This window comes from Manis pentadactyla, chromosome 13 (genome assembly GCF_030020395.1).
Source record: "Manis pentadactyla isolate mManPen7 chromosome 13, mManPen7.hap1, whole genome shotgun sequence".
Taxonomy (NCBI): domain Eukaryota; kingdom Metazoa; phylum Chordata; class Mammalia; order Pholidota; family Manidae; genus Manis; species Manis pentadactyla.
The window spans coordinates 59204859-59221665 of NC_080031.1; the positions used below are offsets into that span (position 1 = coordinate 59204859).

Consider the following 16807-nt stretch of genomic DNA (forward strand, 5'->3'; position numbering starts at 1 on the left):
TCCGGTGAGCTTGGCGTGAACACCCTTGCCTAGGCCTACATGCATGGCCTTCTAGGATTATTTCAAGATCCGGCCCTGGGATCTTGTCTTGGATCGCCCTCCCCCTTTATTCCTTGAATGTCTTCTTCTTTTCAGAAACCTGTCAAAACTGGACTTGGCTTCCAGACTACTGTACTGGGGGCAGGGACATGCTTTGCCCGCATCTTGCCTGGTAGCACTAAAACCATCCATTGACCAACACTGCCTTGTTAATTTACACCCTGAGGTGGCGGCCAGGCAAGATCAGAGAAGGGGACGCCTGGGAGGCCACAATTTCCCACAGTGCTGCTGGAAACCGTTACCACCACCGTCTCTGTGCCTTGTGCGCACAACGAGGTGACCTTGGGTCCTTTCCCACTGTCTCTGCCCAGGAAACGGACGTAACGGTACCTACTTAGTCTTGGGAGAATTAAGCGAGAAACAGCCCCAGAGGGCCGAGGCCGGCGCGCACCGGGGACTCTCCCGGCGCCCTCGAGGCGCGGCATCCCGCTACCCGTCTCGTGCGAGCGCCCCACGGCGTTCAGGGCCCGCCGACCCGGGGGCGCAGCAGCGGGGTTCGCAGGGTGCGAGTACGTTAGGTCAAAAGCGGGGTACAGGACTGAGACCCGAGCACTGGGACCCCGCGCGGTCGGGGCCCAAGGCCCAACGGAGGCAGGTAAGGGCAAGTGGAGGCACACACGGTCTGGACGTGCTCCAGGAGCCGCGGGGGTGCCTTCGGGGACGGTAAGTCCGCAGCCCCGCAGCCCCCAGGAGGCCGAGGGTGACAGGCTCGCTTTAGGGAGAAAGGGAGTACACGCGGCGCGAGGGCGGGAACCGCCTGTCCCTTAAAGTCGCCTAGGAGCGCGGATAACAGGCTGTGGTAGGGATAGGAAAACAGTCACCTTCTTACAACCCAGAGCCTGGGACTACCATACTGCCCCTACGCGGAGCTGACTGCCGCCATTCCCCTCCCCCACTCTGGCGGGTAAAGCGAGAACGGTTTGAAGAAGGCGCATGCGCAGGAAACTAAATGCTAAACGGCGAAGGCTCGTTTAATAATCGCGGGAAGGCGCAGGCGCAAAAATGCCTGGCGAGTTAATGGCGGTGAAGAAGTTGATCACAAATCGCGCGCGCATAATAACTTGCTGGTTGGAGGAAGGCCGGCTCATAAAATCACGCATGCGTTCGATCTTTGTGTGACGCAAGTGGGCGGTGCGGGTACCTGGTTGCGCGTGCGCAGAGCTTGTTCAAAAAGGCCTTATTTAGGTTGCGCAGGCGCCTGCTGGCCATTTCTTTTCAGCCACGCCGTAGTGGTTGGTGTAGGTGGGTGTTTGTCGTCTGTCTTTGGCGCCCAATGGCCCCCCGAGGATGCTGTTTTTTGCGAGGATTGCTTACCCCCCAGCCCTCTGCAAAGCCTGGGGGTCCTTGGCAAGATGTGGGCTGCCGCTCGGAGCCAGGAGTGGCTCGCCGAGTCGTGGCGGGGCCGCGAGGCCTACAGGCCGCGCCGACTCTTTTGTGTGAGATGGAGGAGGAGGAGGAGCGGAAGCGGCCGCCGCCATTTCTTTGCCTCCACGCTGGCGCTAGCCCGGGGCCCTCTCAGCTTGGGTCTCCGGGGCCTGGTTCCCAGAGAGGCTTCAGGGGCATGACCGCCGGACAAGGGGGTGTCGGGTGTTTGGAGTCGCCGGGGTTGGGCGTCTCGACACGGGCTTCGGTATTACCGGGGTGCTGCGGGCCGGCGGGGCGCCTCGAGGGCGGAGGGCAGCTTCATTTTAACATTACCCGGGGACGACCCCATTCCCGCTTTGCAGTCTGTTTGGACGCGAGGAACCAGTTGGAGACGATGATGCTGGGCACGGAAGGCGGAGAGGGGTTCGTGGTGAAGGTCCGGGGTTTGCCCTGGTCTTGCTCGGCCGACGAAGTACAGCGTTTTTTTTCTGGTGAGTTTGAAGCAGAGGCGGGAGTTTTCGGCCGAGGCCTCCGGGGCGGACAGGCTGGCGGGCGGGGAGAGGCGGCGGGCGCGGGGCGGGCCGGCCCGTGGCGCCCCCTGGCGGAGCGCGGGCGGCAGCCATTCCCACAGGGCTGCTTGCTCTGGGCCGGCGGCTGTTACGCAATGGAAATTGCGAAAGCCCCGCCCGCCGGCCCTCGGGGGGTGGGGGGGTGCGGGCCTCTGGGCAGATTACTTTTTACCTACCTTTAATTGCTAGTTTTGTCTGTGGAAGTCTAGTTTTCTTAACAAATTTTAAAGGTATTATTGATATACACTCTTAGGAAGGTTTCACAAGAAAACCAATGTGGTAACTACATTCGCCCATATTATCGAGTTGTGGAAGTCTTTTCGAAAGGATAAATGCGACCCCCCTTCCGGCCCCCCCATCTTGAGAAAATTGCCCAGTAGCTGGGCAAGTAACCATTTTGTAAAATCTTAAAAGTGTAACCATTGTCCAGTTTTGCTGTATCCTTGGAGAGGGGCATTCTGCTTCGAAAGTTAAAAAATGTCACATTAATTTCAGACAATTTTCCTAATTAAGATTGGTAATTGAAGAGTTCTTGCTCATCTAGTTCTTGAACAGATGGGGACACTGAAGCCCAGGGAAGTCTACTTGCCTATGTAGTTTTTTTCCAGTATGTAGGTTTCCTGAAAATTTGCACCCAAATGTCGTTGTTCTCATTATTAGGGTAAGATTAGACTGATAAATATTTGGAGGAAATCTACAGGTTTTGGAAGGACATTTGTAGCATTGACTTATCTGAATTTAGCGTTGGGAACAGAAAACGACCTGTAAAGCAAGAACCAAGTACACTGGAACCCACCTGACAATGGGCAAGACTGGGTTTGACTTTAACTGCAACTGGGAGCATTTTAGCTTGATAACACTGATCCCCTTCAGGTGAGTAATTGGCCCTGCAATTTGGATTCCAAGGAGAAATTGTAACGTTGCTGCCAGTAAGGTAAAACCGTCAAATGCCTAGAACCAAAACTTGAAATTGCATTTAGAAAACCTAATGAAAATCACAAGGTCCACACTTGACTTCGCTAAATTAATAAGGATGTTTAATGGAGACACTTTGGTGGCAAGGACTTAAGAGATAACTTTAAAAGACTGGTTTGAATACTGGATATTCATGATGGATTGGGAATATGGGGAATAACAAAGTTTGAGCAGGGGAGGAAAATTGCCATTAACAGAAACAATCCTACGAATTGGTACATCTTGGTCATTTTGAGCTTTGCAGATGATCTGCTTTGTAGTGGGGACATTAAGCATTTCCTCTGTATCAACCAGAGGTGGTTTTTAATTATTATGTATTGACAGTTGTTTTCTTTTCAGACTGCAAAATTCAAAATGGGGCTCAAGGTATTCGTTTCATCTACACCAGAGAAGGCAGACCGAGTGGCGAGGCTTTTGTTGAACTTGAATCAGAAGATGAAGTCAAATTGGCCCTGAAAAAAGACAGAGAAACTATGGGACACAGATATGTTGAAGGTTTGATTTACATTGCCCTAGTAACAGTAAATATTAAACACATAGAGATGTATCTTACCCCTTCTGAATTTTAGGTATTTGACCGCATGGAAATGGTCATCTAAGGGAGTTTATGGCAGCTCTTCCTAGATTATCTAAAGACCCAGGAAGTCTGAACTTTTTTCTCTAACTTTCCAAAATTGACTAATTCTAAGCACCTCTTTCAGTATTCAAGTCAAACAACGTTGAAATGGATTGGGTGTTGAAGCATACTGGTCCAAATAGTCCTGACACGGCCAATGATGGCTTTGTACGACTTAGAGGACTCCCCTTTGGATGTAGCAAGGAAGAAATTGTTCAGTTCTTCTCAGGTATGTAGTCGTGTTCATTCCTGAGCAGTGAGTTCTGGCTAGCTTCTGGCAACATTTAATAGACCTCAAAGTTGGAGTAGGTTAGATTATTTAAACAAGTTTTGAGTATATGCACATGAATTAATGTTTTCTTCTTCCTGGAGACCTTCAAATAATTTAAGCCCATCTTAAAGGTGGAAATGAAATACTTCCAAAATGTTAACTCTGCCTATATTTAGTATTGTAGCTTAGAGTAAGTCTTTGAGGATTGTCCTCAACAACTTAACTACTTTCCTCACAATGCTGTTAAAGTACTTCAAGTTTAAAGGTAAGATCCCTTAATAATAGATTAGTTTGACTTAGGTGGCTTTAATTATTACAAGTGTCTGTGCTGTAAGACACACTGGGTCATTAGACCAGAAATGTCTCTAAAGGTCTAATTCTATTCATGCAAAAAAAAAAAAACTACTATGGAAGCAAGTGGTTTAGCGAGGTAATGATGCTGAAAGTCATTCTACTGTAAGAGTAGGTTGAACATAGTTTCAGTATCAAATACAGGAAGTGTTTGAAACTGTTCTGGGCCTAAAGTATTTGAATGTTTTTATGCTGAAGAGCCTATAATTGCATGTTTAGCAGAATGTTAGAACATGTATTTAAATACTATTAATATTTATGATGTGATAAACTGGAATTAAATCCTTTCATGGTTCAGTGTAGTATGTATGAAAATCCTCATTAATAGATAACTATCAAGTCCTAAATATTTGCCAGAATTTTTGAAGTCGTCTGTTTTGATTGTTTTTGTCTAAATTGGTGAGAATTGAATGCTATCTGTCAACGTTAAATATGAACATAATTTCATATCTTCTAGGAAAGTGCTTTAAGTCCTTTTTGTAAGCTTGGGAATGTATCCACGGAAAGGATTTTTCATAGACGGAATTTCCAGAAGTGAATCATAACTACTGTTAGAGAATAAGAGTGCATGATTGTGCTGTGTAGATCAGTTATTTGTTGAAAGTTTAGATTGTATGTTTGTCAATTATATGACATTACGCTTTGTTTCAATTTGTATATAAAATGTTTAAATGTGTAAATTATTTTTTAATTGAAGTTCCACTAAAAACATTGAAATATACAATGAGGTAAAAGGTGTTTTGAATTTAGTAAAACTGTTGTATTTAATGCTTGAACTTTATTAAATTCTTGTGTAATTCTCAACATTAAGTTACATAGATAAGAGTGTTAATTGTTGAATTCTTAATGCATCCTGTGTTGAAGTTCTTTTTTATATATACTGTGCCATGGGGTGTGTTAAGAATTAATACTTTGTAATAATGGAACTTCATATTACTGCAATGCATATTTAAAGAGTACTTGTTGAAAGCATACCGTTCACCTAAAGTTAAAATTCTGGTTTATTTAAAGCTATAAGAAGAATCATTTCTGGGCTTGTGATGTTAATATTGCCCCCCTACTGGGGTTATTTGTCCTTGGGTTGAAGGGTTGGAAATCGTGCCAAATGGGATAACATTGCCGGTGGACTTCCAGGGGAGGAGTACGGGGGAGGCCTTCGTGCAGTTTGCTTCACAGGAAATAGCTGAAAAGGCTCTAAAGAAACACAAGGAAAGAATAGGGCACAGGTGGGGATGGATGGTTGGTTGGATTTGTCACTTTTCTTATGGTAAACAATTAAATCCATATTCTCTCTGCTTAGAAGGAGGAAATTAACGCATTTCCTAGTCCTAGTTGATTGATGTTCTGCCAGTTTTAAAAACAATTCTATGTCAAAGTCCATGATGCATTGAGATTAAATTTTAGGTTTAAAAATTGTCCCCAGTTAATTTGGTCTACTTCACAATTTCCTAAGATTCCTAATTAACCCCAATTGGTGGAGTTGAGAGACTATGGCTTTAAAAAGTTAGTGCAAACCTGGCTTTAGCTGTAATAACACCCACCTAGTAAATTAATATTACCATAAGAAAATGTGATACTTTCTGATCTTGTTTTTAAAGTTGAAATGCAACAAACTTTTTCTTGCTGTTATAAATATTCTGCATATGTATTAATAAGCATAGCTTTCAAGAAATTGTCACAAAAGGTTTTATTCTCTTTGCTTGTGACTATTTTTCATTGAAGCATGCGCTTACCTATGCTGATTTCCTACTAAAAGCATAGGCTGGGGTATTGGCGAAAGGAAATGTGTAGTGTGGGCTAGACTGTTGGCGGAGGCTGGCTTTTTAGCTCACTTGCTATACATGCTGCCCATGGATTTAAGACATGAAATGTTGACAGTTGAGTGGAAATCTTTCCCTCCTGAAACAGTACTCCTCTCTTACCCCTAAGGTTGGGCTCTGCCTTAGAGGAGATTTTTTTCTATAAAGTTTACATTAAGTAATCTTAAAATTGAGTGATTATCTGGTCATTGCCTATGCAAATATAAGAAATCTGGCTTTAATTATTAGTCAGTTTCATGGCTATGACTACATTGTTTTCTTGTGTAACTGAGTATCTGTATGAAATGAACTAAAGTTTTCTCTCCCCCACCCCTTCCCTTGTGAACAATGCTTTAGGTATATCGAAATCTTTAAGAGCAGTCGAGCTGAAGTTAGAACTCACTATGATCCACCACGAAAGCTCATGGCCATGCAGCGGCCAGGTCCCTATGACAGACCTGGAGCTGGCAGAGGGTATAACAGCATTGGCAGGGGAGCTGGCTTTGAAAGGATGAGGCGTGGTGCTTACGGTGGAGGTATGTGAGGGATGCACAGGGGTCACGAGGTCTGCTCCTTGGGTGTTTCGTTGGATTGATGATACTTTGTCTTTCAGGTTATGGAGGCTATGATGATTACAATGGCTATAATGATGGCTATGGATTTGGGTCAGATAGATTTGGAAGAGGTAAGGTAAGAATTGAATTTCTCAACTGAAGGATACTTACACTCTTGTCAATCTAGACCTTAATTACTGTTTTTCAGGAATGTCTGATCACAGATATGGGGATGGTGGCTCCACTTTCCAGAGCACAACAGGACACTGTGTACACATGCGAGGATTACCTTACAGAGCTACTGAGAATGACATTTATAATGTAAGTGTACGATGAATTTATTCAAAAGTAGTTTATTTCAGCATTGCTGTGAAAACTTCTACTTAAGTGGAAAATCATGTTAAAAATTGTATTAAGTTCTTTATAATAATAGATACTGACTTAATTCTCTGAAATACTTTTAGTTTTTTTCACCACTCAACCCTGTGAGAGTACATATTGAAATTGGTCCTGATGGCAGAGTAACAGGTGAAGCAGATGTCGAGTTTGCAACTCATGAAGATGCTGTGGCGGCCATGTCAAAAGACAAAGCCAATATGCGTAAGTGATGCGAGTGTCTTGGGGACCAGGAGTAGTAAGGATGCAGACGCTTTGTTCTCTGATTATAGGTTAGTTTTTTGGTATGTGTTTAAAAAGTTCGTGGGTTTTTCAAATTACGACTGAAAGGGGTTTGTGATACAAACATTGATTTGAAGTGTGTATAATTGACACATGTAAAAAGCAATTTAGGTGAATGTTTTAAAACAAGCTTTTTGAAACTAAATCACTTGCGAAGCAGTTAGAATTTCTTTACCAAATCTAATTCACAGATCTGCTTGTGTAAGAACTTTTAAAGTGCTTATCTTGTTTATTTCACCAACACTCAAACTCTTTTTTTCTCATTTCAGAACACAGATATGTAGAACTCTTCTTGAATTCTACAGCAGGAGCAAGCGGTGGTGCTTACGGTAGCCAAATGCTAGAAGGCATGAGTTTGTATAAATATCAATTTAGTGTCCTTTTTTTTTTTTTTTTTAAGCTAACCTTGTATGCCTTTTCTCTCATTTCAGAGCACAGATATGTAGAACTCTTCTTGAATTCTACAGCAGGAGCAAGCGGTGGTGCTTATGGTAGCCAAATGATGGGAGGCATGGGCTTGTGTAAATATCGTTAGTTTTTTTTAAAAACCAAAACTTTTATATCTAAGTCGATTATATAAGTAAATTTATATTTAATGAGTGTAGCATAATTTAGGCAAGTTTTCGATGAGTTGTGTTTGGCTTAAATTGTTGGGAGTTGCATAAGATTGCTTAGAATTGTAGCCAACTAGTTTTAGGTGGTTTTGGGGGTGGGGACTAGAGAAAAATTAGTTGTGTCTAAGTATGGAGCATAAATCTGAAGTTTATATTTAGCCAAAAGCGTAGGATCAAAATGACTGGACATTTGGGGCATGATCATTTGGGCTTAATTAGGTGTTTAGTAATTGGGGATTGACAGAACCTTAATGTAGCAATTTGTGGGGGGAACTCCACTACACCCAGTTCAGTTTCATAAGGCCTCCAAATGCTTCTACTTAGGGAATTGTGGGTTTAGTCCTCCTGATGTGTATTCTGCTGGACTTTTGGTTTATAAAAAATGTTTGACTAGCTCATGTATGGATAGAAAGGGTAGTCTGTAGACAGTAGGAGGCAGAGGGTTATAGTAATGTAAGATCGAGACTGAAAAATCATAGAATTACAAGCCCAGTACCACCAGGTACCACACTGCACAAGGAACAAGGCTCTAATGTTCTCTTAACTTAACAGCAAACCAGTCCAGTTATGGTGGCCCAGCCAGCCAGCAGCTGAGTGGTGGTTATGGAGGCGGCTATGGTGGCCAGAGCAGCATGAGTGGATATGGTAAGTGTGTTTTTTTATATACTTAGAGTAAGTTTTAGGCAGGTTTCTTTAGTTGGGAATATGCAGGCTCCTCTTTGGTGAAATTGGGTTGGTTATTAACTGTATGCTTTTGATCCTAATGTAACAGTTCTTAATAGCTTAATTTTCAGAACTAATCATTGGGAGGGGAAAGTATTCTATAAATTTAAATTAGTCATTATTGAAAGTTGGAATAATGTTGAGCCAGAAAACATCTGTCTCCATTTATTAAAACATTAAAGAAAATTGTTTTTTTGTCTTTTGGTTAGCATTAAATCCATTTCAGATGGAGGGAGAATTTTAAATAGTAGAATGGTGGTTGGGTTCAGAACCGTATTTATTATTAGTTAACCTAGGATTGGTTTTACTAATTTTTTTTTCAATTGGTCTAAAGAATGGTGATTTTGGTATTATAGTCTTACCCTACAAAATCCTTTTGCAGACCAAGTTTTACAGGAAAACTCCAGTGATTTTCAATCAAACATTGCATAGGTAAATATTTTCTCAAGAAATATAATTTAAATTCCCAATAGCAAATACTGATATGTTGTAAGGACACTACTTCCATAGCAGTCAGTGGCTCTGACTTAACTCCATGGAGGCTGCCATTTTGGGCACAGTGAGTTCAGTCCGACTTTGTTGGCTCACTTCCTGCCCACCGTGAATAGGAAAAGCAAGAGACTGCCCCGTGCTCCCTATTCATATATGCCATCCGATGGACACATTGTGAATGTTTATGGTAAATTTTTTTTAAATGCCTTGTTTAGTTTTAAAAACAAGTAATTTTGCAATTTTTGAAAAACACTAGTTTTCCTTTAAACTTAATTTTCCACATTGATCCTGAAGCATCCAATTAAATGGTATAGCACAAGAGTCTGGCAAGTTGGTACTGCAGAGAAAAGGGGTTAATTGAGACTTGTTTGGAGTCGGGAGTCCCCTTTCCCAAACATGCTTCTCGCCACCTGGACAGCAGCCATTTGTAGTCGTATACTTTTAAATTTTTTTCTTGGAATGTTATGTGTTTTATTTGACTGGTAACCTGATACTTCTCCTGACTTGTCACATTGATCTCTTTGCAGGCACCCAAGGAGCAGTGAACAGCAGCTACTACAGTAGTGGAAGCCGAGCATCTGTGGAAGTGAACGGAGCGGGAGGGATGGCTGCTGGCATGTCCAGTATGAGTGGTGGATGGGGGATGTAATTGATTCCGATCACTGACTCTTGGTCAGCATTTTTTTAAAGAAAAAAAGTTTAACAGTTTTGCAATACAAGCTTGTGATTGATGCTCACTCTTAATTGTTGAAATCAGGATTGTTTTAAAGACTCAAGGTTCAGTATTTTTGAGCACATACATTCATGTAGGATGTGACAGCCAAGTTTAACTGTTAAACTTTCAGCTTTTCTCAAGTTAGTTATATTGTAGGATGTACTTAAGCAGTAAGTGTATTTAGGTTAAAGCAGTTGAATTATGTTAAATGTTGCTCTTATACCACATTACATTGAACACTGTTGGGGATGCATGTTGAAAGACATGCTTTTTTGTAAAACAATATAGGAGCTGTGTCTACAAAAGTGAAATATTTGGCATGTTTGTTAATTCTAGTTTCATTTAATAATCTAAGGCACGTAAGTTTAAGCTTTTTTTTTTAAGTTAATGGGGAAAATTTTGAGACGCAATACCAACACTTTAGGATTTTGGTCTTGGTGTTTGTATGAAATTCTGAGGCCTTGATTTAAATCTTTGATTGTATTGTGATTTAGGTGTATTGCGCTAAGTGGAACTTGTCAAATAAATTTTTCTTTTAAAGACCGCATTTTGTCTTGTCTGTGCTTCAGTGTCATGTGGACTGTAGCTTGGTGCTCTGTTCCTGCCTGTGGCTTAGGTGGCAGTGGCCCACGCCCCTGGGGTGGCGGAGGCTCGGCAGTTGAGGCTGTTGACGTGTAGCTGTCTTCAGACTGACTTCCCTCCAGTGCACCTGAAGGTAAAGGTAGCTTTGGGGCCCTTGTGGAAGGGCTGTCGGTGTGGCCTGGCTGCGCAGGACCTGGTTCTGAACTGCCTGTGACTTGCTAAAGCATTTGCACAAAGCCAAGGGGTAGGCGGCGGTTCCCTCATTGCTTGCTCGGCATGTGCAGAAGCTTCGTAGAGTGGCGTGGGGTCTGGGGGCCAGGGGTTGGGATAGGAGCTGCCCCTCAATCTTGATTGCAGCTCTGAAATTTGCTCATAATGGGGCATCTTAGGAGCTGGCTCATAGGTGGCATTCGGTTTTAGTGTAGACTTTTGCCTTCTAAAGATAATGTCCATTGAACAGCAAACTTTGTTCCCTTTATTAAGCTCCTGAGGTAGAATGTGCCACATATTTCAGAGAAGTAAACATGACTAGTTTAAATCTGTAATTGAGATGTTCTGATAGGTTAGATAATTGCTAGGAAATGCTGTATAGGGAGGGAATCTGTAGATGAGGGCTGGATTGATGAAACAGTGTAGTTGGAGAATCCCCATTAGACGAGAATTTGGGACCTTTGGTTCACCATCCCTCTAGACTCGGAAAGTTAGCTTTGTTGAAAGAATTTAAAATAGCTATGGATACAGATGTGTGCTGTTTGAAGCCCAGGTGTGTGTCTACTCTGAAGGGTTTTGTTCTGGGTGAGGTTAGTATGGTGAGCATATGCTGAAAAGCTGCTTAGACTTGAAATTTTCTCGGGTATTGTGTAGGGGGCACGTTGCATGAGGCTGCTCATGAGGGTCCCTGGGGTGAACCAGCCCTGTTGTATCCCCTCTGCCACGGTGGAACACATGGGCTGTGGGGAAAAAGGTCTGCATTGGGCTGGGGACGCCAAAATACCACACTAGGAAGGTGTGTACCTTGTTTTAGAATTTTCAGGGGGCAGTGTGGAGCACTGGTGTTGAGATACATTGACTGAGTTAAAAAATGTCAAATGGGTAGTTGGTGTTGAAAAGGCTCAAGGAGGGTTCCTTCCTGGGTCCTTCAGTTAACTTCTCTTACACAAGGAGCACCTTTGTGGAAAAACATGGTCTGTTGGAGGAAGAGAAGGGACTAGAACTAAGAACTTGGAGAGTAAGGCTAAAAGACTAATGAAGAACAATTTGGCTTAAAAAAGGTGTCTAGAGGAAGGCGGAGCCAAGATGGTGGTGTGAGTAGAGCAGCGGAAATTTCCCAAAACCATGTATGTTTTTGAAAATACAACAATTATAACTCTTCCTAAAAAAAAGTGTCTAGAACCATTCGGGCTCCGTGGACCTGCAGCATCACCTGGGGGCTCTTAAGGAATGAGCAAAAAAACCAGGCAAGTGAGCCTGCAGTTTAACGTAAACCCCCCACCCCCAGGTCATCACCCTGTGTGTTTACAAGCTTGAGAAGCACTTACCTTACACCATCTGTCCCACTTGTTCAGGTCCAGGGCAAGTTACCTGGCCAGAGACAGGGTTCCAAAGTTCAGGTGCATATTTGATGTCTGAGTAGAAAAGTGAGTGCTCTTCAGTGCAGCTCGCTGTTGGTGACTGGCACAAGGATCCTTTGTGTGTAATCTGGAACACCTGTTGCTATGGGGTTGGGGTGGTTCGGTGAGGTTGATAAGTTACTATGAAGGGAAGAGCCTGACTCAGCAATGGGAAGGGCGTGTAGGGAGGGAATCTGCTTTTGTGTGTGTAGATGAAGGCTGAGGCTCTCCAGCAAGCTGGAGTCCAAGTGGGGTGGTGCTTGAGAAGGTACAGATCTCTACTGCACACTAGTTTGGGGTAGTGCAGCCATCTGAGAACTTTTGGGGGATGAGTTGGGCCCTGTAAGAGCAGACAGACTGCTCAGGTTAGGGAGGGAGGAGCCCTATTGCTGCTGTGTGCTTCCCTAATCAATCGGGTGTGCAAGCCTTTGGCATGGAATGTCACTGTGGGGCTGGGCACACAGTTCTGGAGGCTGGCTGCTCAGATTCTGGGACCTAATCACCTGGGTTCCCCTATTTGTTGTCTGTAACATGGATGTTAAAGGAGCACAAAACATACATACATATAGCATCCGTTCCAGGCTGTGGGTGAGCCTTCCACACAGGGCAAGCCAGGGCCAGGACAGCTCAGGTTGGGCAGGAGGTGGAGACTAGTAGTGAGTGAGCTGAGGCCTGCAGGCAGAGGGGCTTTCAAGTGCACAACACAAAGGTGCCAGTTTAACCGGAACCCAGGTGGACTTCTGCACTGGGGGGAGTGGGGAGCACATGCAGGGCCAGGGTCCCAGGCGGGAGGCTCCAAGCCAATTTCACAGCCCACAAACACTGTCCCAGGGCTGCTGCTGAGATTCAAAGTAACTGCCAGGATTTTTCCCACAGGTGGCCACATCTATAATCAGCTAAGTCAACTCCCTGTCTGAATCATCGGTATCCTACTGTTCTGTAAGGGGGCAACTTCTGAGCTTTGGGGGACAGGCTTACAGCACTTCCTCTGCACCTGCTTGTGGACCTGCTGGCCCCATTCGTCCTTGGCTCACCTGGGCAGAGCCCAGCCTGTACCGCTGAGCATAGGGGTCTCTCAGGCCCCGCCCCTCAAGCCCAGCGCTCTCACTGAGGCCCCACCGCAGTGGGGGTTGCTCCCGGAGTCCTCCAGAGGCTGACTTGTGAAGCTGACACAAGCACCTTCATTGTCTGCTCCAGAGTGAAAAATAAATGGTTTTATTGCAGGGCCAGTGATAGACACAAGGGTGTGAAATGGCAAGTCTTCTGACGCTGAGGCAGGGAAGGCACACTGAGAGGCGATAAATTAACCCCAATACTACGATTGCTGCAAAATATGTGAATTCTTTAAAAGTGAAAAAGGGTAGTAGCAAAATCATTGTTAGAATCTGAGCCAAAGCCAATAAAGTGGCCAAGTGAGAAGGAAATTTCAATCCAGAGGAGTTAATTCCATACAGCTCGGCAGAAAAAAGTTGTGCAGCTTCCAATCTGGTGAGCTGTGTTCCAGGGCCTGCAACTGGGCAAGGATCTGTTGTCTCTTCCCTCTGAGTCACTTGCGAGCAGACTTGGTGAGCCGTGGTCGTCCCCTTAGTGGCATGTGGCCCTGTCCAGGGAGCCGGAGGCTGCTGGGCCTCAGGAGCCGGGGCATGAGGAGCAGCGCTGCAGCAGCAGCGTGTGGCAGCCATCACACACACGCACCGGCCGGGGGTAGGAGGGCAGGGCCAGCTCATTCCCTGAGCACGTGCTGCAGAAGATGTGGCCACAGTTCCGGCAGTGGTGCTGGAAGATGGGAGCAGGCGTCACCTGGCTGCCGCACCCTGTCTGCACACCCGCCCTGTCTTCCCAGCCCCTAACAGTAAATTCCTCTCCCTGAAAGCGTGTCAGCCTACAGAGGTGCCTAGACCTTTGTTTCTCTGTTTTGGAGGGTTGCTGTGGCTGTGCACTTGCCTGACTAGGGTTTTGTCTAAACTGTTTACTGGACTAATGCAGCCAGCTGGCAGCCCCCACAGCAGGGCGCCCGAGGATCTCTGGCCGGCTCCAGATGGGGCATCCCGTTGTGTAAATGGCTGCCATGAACCTGGGCACTGCGACACCAGGACAGGCCTGTGTGGGTGCTGCTCTTGGTTTGGCATCACTCATCGTCCCCATGGGCTAGATAAGCACCTTGAATTCAGCCATTCAAGGGTGGGGACAGCTAGGCCTGTGGAGCACCCACTGCAGCAGGCCTTGTAGGCTTATGTGATCTCAAAGGCAGCCTCAGGAGGGCTGTGTGTAGCCCCCAACGTAATGGCAAGGCCTTGACTGGAATTTGGAAGTTTTTTGCTTCTGCTTTTCCAGAGGCTGTTAGAGAGCGGTAGGTGGGGGCAGGAGGTGGCAGTGTGACAGGCATTCCTTTTGGGGCACTGATGCCCCACCCTGACCCACCCACCTGCCTGGGTCCTGAGGCAGGCTGCTCCGGCCACTGCCCTGCCCAGATTGCCAGAGATCTTTCAGTGCTGTTCAGATGCCTGTTCTGAGACCTGCTGCCCACGGGTTCACTAGAGATTGTTTTTGCCCGATTCAGCTGGATGCTGGTGCTGGTGCTTAGAAAGAATTTACGATACACTCATGTAGACCACCTTTGCACACAAAACAGCCCCAACTTCTAAAGAAATTGGCCAGTAATCGAAAGGACTTGGGAGGGAAAAGGCCTTGGCTGACTGGCTAGGGTTCCCAGAAAGGGGCAGGCTCAGAAGCCCGCTGCATGGGCTAGGCCAACACATGCAGGGGTGAGGCCCCGGGCTTTTCCTGGAACGAGGCAAAGCCAGTGACGTACCTTCCTCCGGGAAATGGAGAACTCCTTTCCACACTGCTTACAGTGTGTTGCTTCATCGTCTTTCAGCCAGGTATGGCCCTGAGGAGGACAGAACAGAACCCATGTTACGGCTCAGCAACTGGCGGGCCTTCAGCTGTATTCTGGCTGCCCAGCCCCTGTTGTCCCTTTCCTAAAAGCACCCAGTTCCCATCTGAGGCACCTCTTTTCCACTAGATCTACTAGCCTTGGAGGACTGTCCCCCACCTTGAGCATAGCTGGAGCTCACATGCTACAGATGGGGCCTGTCCTTGGCTCTGGCTTCCTTCTGCAGGTTTCCCCGGAGCTGCAAGACAGATTCTTCAGCCTTGGGTTAACCTGAGACCCACCCACCTCCTTTCAATAAGTGCCCTTCGGCTGAGGTAACCACAGTCAGGATCTGTTGCAACCCAACCCTGGCTGAGACGCTCTCTGAAGTGCCCACCTGACTGGCAGGAGGGAGAAGGGTGGACCCCGTTAGACTAGAACAGTTGTAAGTGATCCTTGCAGAGACAAGGCTCCGTGCTTTTGCTCTAGAGATGGGAAGCCCTTCAATGCTCAGCACCCGATCCTCAGAGCAAGGAGGAGAGGCAGATGTTTCCATTCTGCAGAGGACGCAACTGAAGCTTTGAGAGAGAGACCTTTCTGGAGGTCCTGAGGGGAACTAGGATATGATTTATTCAGCCTCAGGGACTGTTTATAGGGGTCCAAGGCCTGATGTGCTGCTCTGGCTCATCAGCATCTGCTGGATGTGGCTTTCCTGACGACACTGATCTAGGACTGGGAGCTGTGGCAAGGTGCCCAGAGCTTCAGCCTTGTGTCCAATAGCTCCCGGTAACTAGAGCCCCGTTTTATTGTTTGTATCCTCCCTCTGGTGCTGTTAGCTGTCCTTTTGTGCAAACACTTCTGTGCAGTGCAAGGGACATAAAGATATGCAGCTCACAGCAATTACATCCAGAAGCGTTCAATCTATAGGGAGGATGAAATAAACAGCTTAAGTACAGGTCTAGGCTGCCGTTAGCTGCTGTGAGTTTGCTGCACTGCCTCTGACCTGCGGAGCACTTGGAAGTCAGATGCCCAGTCATTTGGGCTCTGCTCCAGCACACGTGGGAGGCGCTCAAGGGTGGGAGCTTCTGCCACAGGTGGGCTGTCCCTTCTGCTCTGACCTTCACCCGGCACTGTTCCTTCCCCACCAGGCCAGCCTGCCACCTGCACTAGGTCACTGGTCCATGTGCTCCCACTTTCCTTAAGTGATGTATGTCATTCTGTCTTCCCCAAATGATCCTGAGATTGGGCCCAGCCCAGGACTTAAGTCCTCCTCAGAAATGGCACTGCAGTAGAGTAGGGTGGCCTTTGGCCTCCCTCTTGGAACGGAAAGGTCTCTCTAACAATCCCTGATCTCTCTCTGCCACTGTCCTCGTCCTTCCTCAGGGCAGCTGTGATCTAGGCCTACTGTTAAACAATAGCTGAGGGCAGACCTAGGTTCCAGTTTGCACCCTGCCACTTGTCAGCATCACATCTCTGCCAAGTTACATGGCTCTGAGCAACACTGTCTTTGTAAAGGAGTGATAACCACCACCCCTCTGCCACACAAAACCTAGAGCCTGCAGAGCCTTAGATGAGCTAGCTAACAGCCCTGTGTTCTTAGGCTGGTAACATTAATAACCCACTACCTTCAGGGCCTTATTGACTTCTTTGATATCTTCCATCTTCAGCTTGGACCTTAAAAAAGAAAGATCATTCATAGCAGTGAGAGTGATAGACATGTACGAGGAGCATAACATGAGCTGTTCTAAAATGCTGGCTTTCCACCTGTTTGTCATCCCAGAGTCAGCTCATCACCTTGGCGCACGTCCACTGTCTGAGGCTGAGCCTATGAACAGAATCTGGCCCAAGGACAGACTGTTGAGCTGCAGGGTTTTCAAAGACAAATAGTTGCAGCTGTTTAAAACCTGAGAATTATCTCC

The 16807-nt window shown here is 46.1% G+C and overlaps 2 protein-coding genes across 8 annotated transcripts in view; one reads left to right on the forward strand and one right to left on the reverse strand.

Annotated features, from left to right (window-relative positions):
- Positions 1-1322: 1322 nt before the first annotated feature.
- Positions 1323-10364, forward strand: HNRNPH1 (heterogeneous nuclear ribonucleoprotein H1). 6 transcript variants are annotated; one of them, XM_036892688.2, is made up of 13 exons: positions 1323-1341; positions 1827-1955; positions 3348-3503; positions 3710-3853; positions 5334-5472; positions 6403-6581; positions 6659-6730; positions 6787-6920; positions 7064-7199; positions 7547-7624; positions 7709-7798; positions 8444-8536; positions 9634-10364. In XM_036892688.2, exons 2-13 carry the CDS (start codon positions 1859-1861, stop codon positions 9753-9755), a joined length of 1440 nt encoding a protein of 479 aa, XP_036748583.1. In that variant the 5' UTR covers positions 1323-1341; positions 1827-1858; the 3' UTR covers positions 9756-10364. The 6 variants fall into 6 exon arrangements, with proteins under 6 accessions (XP_036748583.1, XP_036748579.2, XP_036748577.2 ...); XM_036892686.2 differs by lacking the exon at positions 1323-1341 and adding an exon at positions 8997-9046 and having other exon boundaries at positions 1360-1955; positions 7547-7606; XM_036892685.2 differs by lacking the exon at positions 1323-1341 and adding an exon at positions 8997-9046 and having other exon boundaries at positions 1361-1955.
- A 2841-nt stretch (positions 10365-13205) lies between these two features.
- RUFY1 (RUN and FYVE domain containing 1) overlaps positions 13206-16807 on the reverse strand; it is a 52412-nt gene continuing 48810 nt past the window's right edge. For both annotated transcript variants that reach the window (XM_036892680.2, XM_036892681.2), the window contains exons 16-18: positions 16514-16562; positions 14826-14903; positions 13206-13789 (exon numbers count right to left, since the gene is read on the reverse strand). In XM_036892680.2, the coding sequence (XP_036748575.2) occupies positions 13643-13789; positions 14826-14903; positions 16514-16562 (274 nt within the window). In that variant the 3' untranslated portion in view covers positions 13206-13642. The remainder of the gene's footprint in view (positions 13790-14825; positions 14904-16513; positions 16563-16807) is intronic.